The sequence below is a fragment of the Rosa chinensis genome, chromosome 7 (assembly GCF_002994745.2).
Source record: "Rosa chinensis cultivar Old Blush chromosome 7, RchiOBHm-V2, whole genome shotgun sequence".
Classification (NCBI taxonomy): Eukaryota; Viridiplantae; Streptophyta; class Magnoliopsida; order Rosales; family Rosaceae; genus Rosa; species Rosa chinensis.
Genome location: NC_037094.1, coordinates 45,042,280 through 45,054,034, shown reverse-complemented (window position 1 = coordinate 45,054,034; position 11,755 = coordinate 45,042,280). Strand labels below are relative to the sequence as shown.

The 11,755-nt window shown below is 38.0% G+C and overlaps 1 protein-coding gene across 2 annotated transcripts; it reads left to right on the top strand.

Moving 5' to 3' along the window:
• The first annotated feature begins 2,113 nt into the window (after positions 1–2,113).
• LOC112180145 (probable WRKY transcription factor 9) lies at positions 2,114–5,060 on the top strand. 2 transcript variants are annotated; one of them, XM_024318648.2, is made up of 5 exons: positions 2,114–2,455; positions 2,536–2,673; positions 2,858–3,211; positions 3,324–3,437; positions 4,097–5,060. In XM_024318648.2, the coding sequence occupies exons 1-5, from the start codon at positions 2,174–2,176 to the stop codon at positions 4,868–4,870; spliced, it is 1,662 nt and encodes a 553-aa protein (XP_024174416.1). In that variant the 5' UTR covers positions 2,114–2,173; the 3' UTR covers positions 4,871–5,060. The 2 variants fall into 2 exon arrangements, with proteins under 2 accessions (XP_024174416.1, XP_024174415.1); XM_024318647.2 differs by having other exon boundaries at positions 2,849–3,211.
• Positions 5,061–11,755: the final 6,695 nt, after the last annotated feature.

Genomic DNA, 11,755 nt, shown 5'->3' with positions numbered 1-11,755 from the left:
ATTCGGAGAAACCAACCGCTCGATGGAGAGATTGTAATGTTTTATGGTGATTGTAGAAAATCTAGCCAATTTCGTTATTGTTTCGAATTCGATCAACTAGGTCAAACGTAGTTACTCTTATAAACCTATATTTATATATCATACACTCCAAAGAGCAACCCCTATCAATTCAAAGAAAATAAAAAAACCGACCGTTGGATGAGTTTATTACAATAAATTATGAGTGTGGTAAAAAATTTAGCCAATTTCACCATATTTTCGAATCCGATCGGATTGGTCAACCGTAGTCACTTATATGTTTTATTGGTTGACCGATGGCGTGGCAACCGCGAAACGTGCTTATTTTTTCACATCACGTTTGTATATATTCCATCGATGGATGTGCGTGGACATAAGATAAAAAAAAAAAATTTAATTACAAACACATTGGTGTATACCAATTTTATTCCTTTAGTTGTATGACTTATGCATTGCATTTAAATTGTTTAGGTTCATTCTAAAGCAACCATGAAGTAGAAAATGAATTCGGAGAAACCAACCGCTCGATGGAGAGATTGTAATGTTTTATGGTGATTGTAGAAAATCTAGCCAATTTCGTTATTGTTTCGAATTCGATCAACTAGGTCAAACGTAGTTACTCTTATAAACCTATATTTATATATCATACACTCCAAAGAGCAACCCCTATCAATTCAAAGAAAATGGAAAAACCGACCGTTGGATGAGTTTATTACAATAAATTATGCGTGTGGTTAAAAATTTAGTCAATTTCACCATAGTTTTGAACCCGATCTAATTGGTCAACCGATTACCGATATGTAGAATATATATATATGCACATATTCTATATAGAATAATAGAAGTATAAGAACTTCCACACACACACACACACACACATATATATATATATATATATATATATATCTCTATATATATTATTATATTATATATATAAACACACACATATATAAATATATATACATATATATAAACACACACACACACATATATATATCTCTATATATATATATATTATATATATAAACAAACACACATATATATATATATATATATATATATATCTCTATATATATATCCTCTATATAAACACACACACACACACACATATATAAATATATATATACATATATATAAACACACACACACACACACACACATATATATATATATATATATATATCTCTATATATATATTATATATATAAACACACACACATATATAAATATATATATACATATATATAAACACACACACATATATAAATATATATACATATATATATAAACACACACACACACACACATATATATATATATATAAACACACAAATATATATATCTATGTGTGTGTGTGTATATATATTTATAAACACACACACACATAACTACAAATATATATATATATATATATATATATAATATTTTACGGGCTTTTACGGGCCGGGCCTAGCGGGCTTTTACGGGCCGGGCCTAGCGGGCCTTTGGCGGGCCGGGCCTACGGGCCGGGCCGGGTTTTTGCGGGCTTTAGGCTGGCCGGCCCTCGGCCCACCAAGGCGGGCTTTTGCGGGTTTTTTGACGGGTCGGGCCGGGCTAAAAGCCCTCCGGGCCGGCGGGCCTCCATCGGCCCACTTGATCCGCGGGCTTTTTGATGAGGCCTAGATAAATTAATGAGGTGTATAGATGACATGGCTTGACACCTAGGATTGAGGCCACAAATCTTAGGCCTCATTGAGGCCCTATATCATTGCCCTATGTATAATATAGCTTGAAGGACTATTTATATTGGTTAAAACAAAGAGTGTACATGGGAATGGGAGTTGGGACCGAGTTGGGAGTTAGATGTGGGATTTAGGGGTTGAATACCTTAATGAGCGCCGATTTTATATTTCCCCTGTACATGGAGTGTCCAAGTCAGTAGTCTTATTAAAGTGCTAATTGGGATTCTTCTAGTCTTTAATTTAAGGGAAGTGAATTAAGGGCCCAATTAAAGTCAAAGCTTTAGATGCGTCCTTGTGTGTCTAATAATTATAATTCGTCTTTGAGGCGAGAGAATTGACTTCGGTGCCTCAAAAGCAGCATTTAAACTTAACAAGAAAGAGAGAGAGAAGGAGAAAGAAGACAGAGAGATTCTGCAACTTTGTCTTGTATCTCAATGGGGATCAGCAGAGAGAATGATCAGAACGACTTGGAAATTGGTCTTTCACTGAAAATTGATCACCCTCCTAAAAAAGAACAAGAAGAAGAAGATGGCAACGACGACGAAGACGAAGTCCACGAGGATATCGAAGAAGAATCAGCAGCTGAAGAAGAAGAGATCAAAGAGGATAATATTGAAGAAGAACCAAAAGCGGCTGCAGGTGAAGTGGATGATGATGCCTCAGTAGTACTGGAGACAACAAATTTGCATGAGAATAACTTGAAGACAGATCAGGAGGTACGTATACACCTATGAGATTATATATGTTTCATTTTAATTGCTCGATCTCTTTGATAAAATTTAATTGTTTGCACTAGTTATGCGCTTTGCAAATGGAGATGAGTCGCATGAAAGAAGAAAATAAGGTTTTGAGGAAGGTCGTGGAGCAAACCATGAAGGATTATTACGATCTTCAAATGAAATTCACAGCTGTCCATCAAAATAGCCAAACCAAGGTACTCAACCAATTATTTTTATTTATTTTTGTACTTTTATTTCAGATCACGATTTTTTTTTTTTTTTGATACATGATCATGAATTGATTACTGTGGCGGGTTTCTTGTATTTAATCCGAATATATATAATGTGGTTAATTAATTTCTGTATAAATATCTGAATAATTTGATTTAGGATCCTCAGACCTTTTTATCGCTTCGTGGTAATGATCATGATGAAGCTGATCCTCCAAAAAGTAGTATTCCCAAGATGTCGGAAATTCGTCGTCATAGATCTCCATCACCGGCACGTGCGGATGATATCATAAAAGAGAGTCAACTAGGGCTGTCACTGAGGCTACAAACCAATGAATTTAGGGATCAAAGAGAAGATCACGATATCCAAGAACGTAACAAGGAAGAATTGACGAGTAGTAGTCTCACATCATCAGTGCAACACAAGCTGCAGCGGACCGATTTGGCCGGAATTACTAGCCATGCCGCCCAAGCCAACAGAAAAGCTAGGGTTTCGGTTAGAGCAAGATGTGAATCTGCCACAGTGAGTTAGTTCCATATGTAATCTATATATACGTGTTGGTCAGTTTCAGAGATGCATATGGGAAGATATGACAGATAAAGACTAACCAGTACCCGTCTTATATATGATTCAGATGAATGATGGGTGTCAATGGAGGAAATATGGGCAGAAAATCGCGAAAGGAAACCCTTGCCCCAGAGCCTATTACCGTTGCACAGTAGCTCCTGGATGTCCTGTTAGAAAACAGGTAATTAATTTAGTTCATTTTTGAAGGTAATAAATTTAATTCATATTCTACTGTGTTTTGGACTAGCTAGCCCGGACTAGCTAGCCCGAAAACCCATACATCTATGCTATTTTATTGTTACGGCAATTTTTTCGTCTAGTCGAATTTCTTTCATCATAGCCCTTTGTAGTAATTAAGTATATATACGTGAGTCTTTCCGTAAGTTAGAAATGATTAGGATAATCAAATGCCAAACAATCTCTGAGTATGTTAGATGAATTTCTGTTAGAATAATTCTTAAATATGGACGGATTTAGCTTACAAACTGGTGCAATTAATTGCCTTCTTTATATTAATTTCCTAAGAGAAGATATCTTCTTTTGAAAGTTGAAACTCACTCTAGATGCATATATAGTCAGTCAAAATGCTTAAATAAGCCATTTCCTAGCTATTTGAGTTTCATCAAATTGTATATATCCAAAACAACCCCCTATAGGTTGAGGTTTTGTATGTAAAGATAATTTAAAAAGGGTGAAATGTTTTAAACGATTGCGATTAAATATAGTCTGTTCTGAAGATGTTTCTGCAAAGCTATAGTAGACTGTCAATTTTTGTTTTTATATTTTCTTTTTGAATAACTGATCGAAGAAAATACAATTGTTTGAATTAATGGTATATAGGTCCAAAGATGCCTAGAGGACATGTCCATACTGATAACAACATACGAAGGAACACATAATCATCCACTTCCAGTTGGTGCAACTGCCATGGCTTCCACAGCTTCTGCAGCAGCTGCTTCCTTTATGTTACTAGATTCAAGCAACCACCATCTCTCAGATGGAACACTACCCTCCTCTAATTTCATGACCCAAGCCTCCCTCCCTCCCAATAATTACTACAACACCCCTCACCACATGTTAAACAACCACTACCCCTCATCAATATCTCATCAATATTCCTCCTCATCAAACTTCCGAACCCTAAATTCCGTTCATCATCAGCCTCATCATGACCCTTCAAAAGGAATCGTTCTCGACCTCACCAACAACTTCAGTGATACTTCTACTAGTACTGCCATAGCTTCAGCTGGCTCTTCCTCCCATTCATCTGCACCGCTGGGGTTTAACAATTGGATGGGTGGCAAACCTGCAAATTATCACCATAATGCTGGTAATAGTACGATGATAATGGGCAACCATCATCTGCTGAGTAACAGCAGGAGGACATCTGGGGAAGAAAGTATGACGTCGTCGTCAGCATTAATGGCTGAAAATGTGAGTGCTATTGCTTCAGATCCTAAATTTAGGGTTGCTGTTGCCGCTGCTATTACATCTCTCATTAATAGCAAAGAGAATAACACAACTCATCATCCTACTCCTCCTCATAATAATAATAATAATAATAATAATAATAATTTTGGTCCAAGGGATAATGGAGAGAAAGGTGGTAGCTAAGATAGCTCTAGTGGGGGGCCTTGATTCTCTTTCTAGCTCACCCATTTGCAAAAACACTCACTTTAAGTAATCGTAGTTATAATACCCTCTTCATTTTTGTAACGTTCTGAAATAATACCGTGCAAAGAGAAATTCAAATTTTCAAAGGGTACAACAAGATTGTCTATGTACCACAATCTTTTACACGTTGGTTCTCTACTTATTCAACTAATACTATGTGATGGATCTCTTTTACTTTCCTTTCGTTTTTTTTTTTTTTTTCCTTTTCAATGCAGCTATTTTTTTTCCTTTAATAATCAAGAAGCTATATCCAAAGGTAGTTAATTACAAAATTTAGAGAGCTAGAGAATTGAGATGTTAACGGTTAACCGTTGGATACAAGCTCATCACTCCTTCACTAACCTTTTCCCTAAAGAAGCAAAAGAGTTGAAATATATTATATCAAATTAAATTCTTCAATGTAAATACTATGTATCTATTTGAGTGTGTATAAATATATATATATATATATATATATATATATATATATAAATTACATGGGATTCAGCGGTTTTGCGGCTTTGCTCTAAGTTTTCAGAAGAGGAGAAGAAAAGTTTATGAGTGGTTCTTGCTTCCATGTCCCATCCGACAGCACGTCTTTGGGACATCATCGTCTGACAGGTAGGTTCTATTAGTCAGTTCATTAGTGAAGGTCGGAGTCAGAGTTGCGGCTGGAACCAAGAGGAGCGATGGTACTGTTTTTAGGCGGAGATGTCTACAACCACCAACTTGGGCCACTGAAGCCTATATCCCCCTTTTGCCAGGATTGTGGAAACCTCGTGGAGGGCGCGGTACTAGATCCGGGGTACGTTCCAGATTCGACTGGAATCTGGGCACCATGGCGGTCCAGCGTGCTTCGAAGAGTGTGGGGTGATGTGCTTCTACCTATTTCGCCATAAAATTTCGATGTATGTATTGTTCAAAGACGGCGGGATTTGACAATAGCTTGGTCTAGCCACTGATGCATATCATGGCTCGACGGCTATGTGCATCGCCAGTGGGAAAGCACGAGGTGCAGGCTGGTAGTTGGAAAAACTGGGCCGTGGGCTTGTTCGTTGTACTTGGGCCTTTGCTAGTGGGCTTTTGGATTTTATTTATTTTCAATAGTTTCTCTATTGCTTGGGTGTATTTTATTTACAATAAATCCCTAGAGTTATTGTAGGAAGAGTCGGGCTAAATCCCTGTATCTGCACTGAAAGTACCTTATTTGTCCTGGAGATGAGCCGAGTCGTTATTAAATGAACGCAATCTCTTAGTGGCAATATGAAACATAGTGTCGCCAATTATAGTTTAGGTCTATAGCACAGTGGGAAAGCAGGTTTAATGGTTCTATGGCTTTGTACGAGCTTTATCTTTCCGATATGGCATCCTTGTGAAGGAAATGTTGCCCAGATATCTGGTATGCCAACCCTTGCTAGTTGGTGCATATTTGAATACATAAGATTAGTTGAGACTCTTATTATTATTCGGGATGTTTTCTCGGTACTTATTGTAATTCGAGGTACTAAATTTAAAAGCTAAAAATATTACAACTTAAAACTATACATTTAATCATTATCCGTCAGATGAACTTGTCTGTTATAGTCCCTCAAAAGTTGGTCCTTAGGTGAGCAGTTCTGTATATATGTGTGCATGTGTGTGTACAAAGCTCTTCTAGTGAGGGATCCTTTTTTTTGGCCAATTTGGTGAAAATTTACATAAGTGATATACTCATGGAGCCCTAAGAAATGAACGGTCGAGATGCCGATATGTAATTGAAAAGTGGTCCCACAAATGATTCTTTAAAATGACCAAAAAAATGGATACCTCGCTAGCATCATGCTAGTAAGGCCATCTCAATAAGGGGGAGCTATATTGGAGCCAGAGCTATAATTTAGCCCTCATAAATATTATGCTTTATTCATGAACATGTGAACCATCTCCAGTAAGGTAGGGCTAAATTTTAACCATTTCAAGTATTTTATGATTTTACATTATGTTTATCAATTTGTATGATTTTATCTTAATAATATTTTAATTTAGACTAAAATTAATTTTTGAGAAAAAGATTAATTTTTAAGGTGTATATTTGGATGAGGTATTTATGTGGTATTGTTGATAACATTTTCATATAGGATGTTTAAGTGCCATGTGCCACTGCAAATCTGTAGATTCCCAACTAGATATAGTATCGACGTGGCAAGACTAATCATTATAGAGTCTTATCAAATTTACCGATAGGATTTTTGAATGTCACGTGTCTTGTTGTGATGAACTCTCTGGACTATATATCTTTAGCTTCAAACATCAACAAAATGGTGGTTTCAAATGCATATATATCTCACAATCTCCTCTCTAATTGTTCTTTCAGTTTATAACTTTTCATAACATTTTGCAATGAATTCGAACTATATTTCTCAGTAGAATGAGATGCAACGTGAAGACGAGGAAGATGGCGAAGAAGATGAAGAATATGATGCGCAGAGGCGAAGAAATACAACACAAGTTATGGCAGAAGTAGCTAGCTGGTTGGTTACTAACCCATTTCAACAACCTCAATGGGTGGTTTTGTTCCAGGCTGCGCTACCCATCATCTATCACGTGAGGCAGCTAATGAAAAATTGTTAAATGATTACTTATTAGTTGACCCTGTGTTACCTTGCCGAAACTTTTAGATTACGTTACAGGATGAGGCGTGAAGTGTTCCTCCCCATGTTAGAGCATGTACAGATGACAGACCCACACTTTAGGCAGTCACAAGATTGTGCTGGGTATTTGGGCTTCTTGCCTCATCAGAAATTGACGTGTGCACTCCGGATACTAGCCACTGCATGCTCGGCTGATTCCTTAAATTACCTCACTGTTCTCGGACGCTTTCCTTTGTTTGATACTGTCACAGTAGGTCAGTCACCACATGCATCTTAACTACTATGTCAATGGTACTCCTTATGAGTTTGGGTACTACCTTGCTAATGATATTTACTTTAAGTGGGCGACGCTGGTGCAATCCATCAAACAACCTGAGAATGAGCAGGAAGAGTATTTTTCCACAAAATAGGAGGCGTACTGCAAGGATGTTAAAAGGGCATTTGGAATTCTACAAGCACGATTTGCAATAGTTAGCGCAAAAGGTTGGGATAAGAATTCATTATCGAAAATCATGTTGGCTTGCATAATACTTCATAATATGATTGTGGAGAACGAGCGAGATGACTACTATAATGGTGAGTCCGGTGATGATGAACCAAACTCAAATAGGTCAAGGAGAGATCAAGTAAGAATATATGATGGCCCAAACTTACCTCTTAATCCAAAAACGGGACAAATTACAATGGCTGAATATATGTCTCATTATCAGAGGGTACGCTCTCATATTGGAAATAGTAATCTATGAAAAGATCTTGTCAAACATGTTTGGTCAAGAAGAGGATGAGGAGGACAAGGCGAGGGGTATGACAATTACATTGTCATCCTAATAATTATTGACAATTCATTGTCATGTCATAGTGCTCAGGTCTTTTTTTTTTTTTTAATTAATGTGTGACTTGTTTTTATTTGCTTTAACTTTTATTGTGTGGCTTGTTTGGTTTCAATTGTAATGAATAAAAGTTTAGTTTAAGGGTGGGGCTACTTCCATCCCACCAAATGCTTTGTTCACCCTACAATTAAATCTTTATCTTGAAACTTCCAATTTCACCCTCAAATAATTTAGATAAAAAAGAAGATATCACCATTGAAAATGTGAAACTGGGAAAGAAAAAAAAAATAAGCACACCATGCCATCATGCTCCAATCCAATGCCTTCTAATTTCTTTTTACTCTTTCGGTTTATTTCCTCTTCTCTATTTTCTCCCTTCATCAACTAATGTGACATAGAATCACATGAAGTAGAACAAAATAATACTAACCAACAATTCTTTTCACTTGTTGCTATAGCATGAAAATTTTGTCTAACTAATTGTTTGGTAGGTTAGCAAGGAAGAAGATGAGATGATATATTTTTTTTTTTTAGGTCAAGAAAGCTGAGATGATAAAATGGATGTTTGTTGGGTAAACTTTTATTTATCGATAAAATTGATTTTGTTGTAGAGAAACTGAAATTGAGAGGAATTTGCTGTGTATTCTCATTCATAATAGGGGCATCTTTATATAGAGGATTACAATGCATATAATCTCAATCATACAAGGAAAGTAATCATACATTGAATAGGAATATAGATCCTTCTAATTTAACCCTATTACCACTAGGTCAAGTAACTTAGAGTTTGGGCCAAACACAAATTAGGGTTTACTTGAACACTTCCCCTTGTGTTGCCCAAACGCGGTGCTTCTCTCGTTGCTTCGTTAAAAACCTTGCCGAGTAACAAAAACCTAGTGGGACAAAAATAACTTCGTTCGAAGGGGACAAAGAGCACAACACACCCTTCACATTTCGAGGTGAACATGTAGACATCTCCCCCTGATGTCTGCGTCTCCCCCTGATGATTATGATCATGGGAGTTCATATAATTTCCGTAAGCCAATTCTTGCCACATGTTTCTCGAACGTGGATTTGGGCAATGACTTAGTAAACAAGTCTACCACATTATCCTCATATCGAACCTAGTTCACTTTGGTATTTGAGGAGAGTCTGTTGTTACTGATTATGCTTGGTGTTGTCTCTTTTAATGTAGCCTTGCTTCATTTGTTCAAAACGAACAGCAGTATCCTAAATGCTCGTAGGCTCATCTTGTGGTAGACTTCAAACCACAATTGTTTGAACATGCGTGATTATGGATTCAATCCATAAACATTCACGAACCACTTCGTGAAGAGCAATAATCTCTGCATGGTTCGAAGATATAGCAACTACGGTCTGTTCTGTAGACCTCCAAGATATCACAGTCTTTTCCCATGCTGAACACTTAACCAGTTTGGGAGCAACTTTTGTGTGGGTCAGAGAGGTACTCGGCATCAGCAAAACCTTCCAAAACACTTATTTCGTTTTGGGATGGGGATAGAGAACGCAGGCCAGCATTGGCGGCATTTCTGATGTGTGATGGGTCCGAATCCATCATCTCTCTGTAGGGATAGAACAAGCCCATATCAATCGTACATCTCAAGTAATGAAAGATATCTTTTACACCAATCAAAATGGAGTCACGTTGGCTCAGAGCTATACCTTAGCTAACAAGTTCAGTGCAAATGAGATGTCCGGTCTTGTGCATTGAGCTAAGTACAATAATGCGACTATTGTACTCAAGTAAGGCACTTCTGTCTCTAGCACATTTTCGTCATCATCCTTCAGACGAAGAGGATCATTTTCAAGATCAAGACTACGGACGATCATGGGGGTACTTGAAGGTTTGACCTTGTCAAAATGCCTAAGCATCTATCGACACGATGCTCAAGTTCCAAACTGAGACATAATCGTGTTCTCCCATAATCCTTCATCTCAAAATCGGATTTCAAGTGTTCAGCGGTTTTCCCTAACTCTTTAAGGGCTTCTAATGAAGATCATGTCCAACATGAACTGCGATGGAATCCGAAATTTGTTATGGAAACGCATGGGCATATCCCTTCCCAATCAAGTAGTCATTTTAGCGAGTGTTTCAACCTCTTTGTAAACGCGCTTCGTGGTCTATAGCCACTTGACTTGGGTAAATGAAGTTCACCATGAACCTTCATGTATATTCCGTATCTAGATCCCTATAGAGATACGTAGTGACCACATTTGTAAGCTGTATGTTCAGTTATTCGGAAACTACCAAACCTGACAGGGTAGTGGAGTGCAATAACATCCATTACGAGAGAATATGTCTCATTGTAGTCGATTCCAGGGCGTTTTATGAGAAGCCTTGCGCCATAAGGCGAGACTACCATCTCTTTTTCTCACTACGCTTTCTAACGAAGACCCATTAGTCAACAGGTTTTATGTTAGGAGGTGTTGGCATCACTAGCTCAAAAACCTTTCTCTTCGTTAGAGAATCTATCTTAACCTGGATCACATCTTTCCATTTAGGCCAAATTTCTCTACGTTGGCATTCATTCATCAACGGAGCATGGTTCGATATTATCGGACTCAACAAACTCATGTGCAACAAAATGCGCGACTACATCATCAATTATGATGGAGTTTCTATCCCGCGTCTCATGTACACTAGTGTAATTTTCATAGAGCTCTATATTCTCAGGAATAGGTTCTGACGTTGAGGCGTCCCCCAACGATAACCATAACCTGGAAGATTCTCATGAGACGGATTTTGAGTGTTGATGATCAAAGGATTGGAATGTGCCAAAGTGTCCTTCGAACCTACGGGCCTCTCACCCATCCTAGCTGGGGCCATGGCCTGTAACGCTAGAGTGCCACTCTATTTGGCGTTGGCGCCATGCCTACCTTTATGTAGGGTGGCGCTACGTCCTCTCGTAGGGATGTCCTTCCTTGCAGGCTTGTTTGCAGCATATTTGTGTGAGCTCGTCACTTTAACAGGGATCGAGATGAGACATAGTGGGAACATGCCACGATAATTCCAGTTGTTCCTGCTAAACATCCGTATTCTTATCTCCCCCTAACGATGGGAAGACTGTCTCATCAAAGTGACAACCAGCAAATCTAGCGGTAATGAGATCGCCTTGCAAGGGCATTAAGTGGCGGACGATTGTTGGAGTCTCAAATTCAACGTAGTTACCCATTTGTCTGTAAGGACCCATCATAGAATGTTGTAGCGGCGCAATTTGCACATAAATGGCTCACTCAAATATACGTAAGTACGATACTTGTACCCAGTCACTGGCTGTAACGCAGAGGTACATTGAGTGGCGATGGGTCGTAGACGAATTAGCATAGTTGCATGCGATATTGCATCACCCCAAGCGGATATAAAGAGA

What these genes read in the sequence shown, in the direction of transcription:
- LOC112180145 (XM_024318647.2), top strand. Translation starts at nt 2,174, where the DNA reads ATGGGGATCAGCAGAGAGAATGATCAGAACGACTTGGAAATTGGTCTT. An exon ending in ATCAAAATAGCCAAACCAAG is followed by an intron (nt 2,674 to 2,848) that starts GTACTCAACCAA and finishes AATTTGATTTAG; the next exon opens with GATCCTCAGACCTTTTTATC. An exon ending in GATGTCCTGTTAGAAAACAG is followed by an intron (nt 3,438 to 4,096) that starts GTAATTAATTTA and finishes AATGGTATATAG; the next exon opens with GTCCAAAGATGCCTAGAGGA.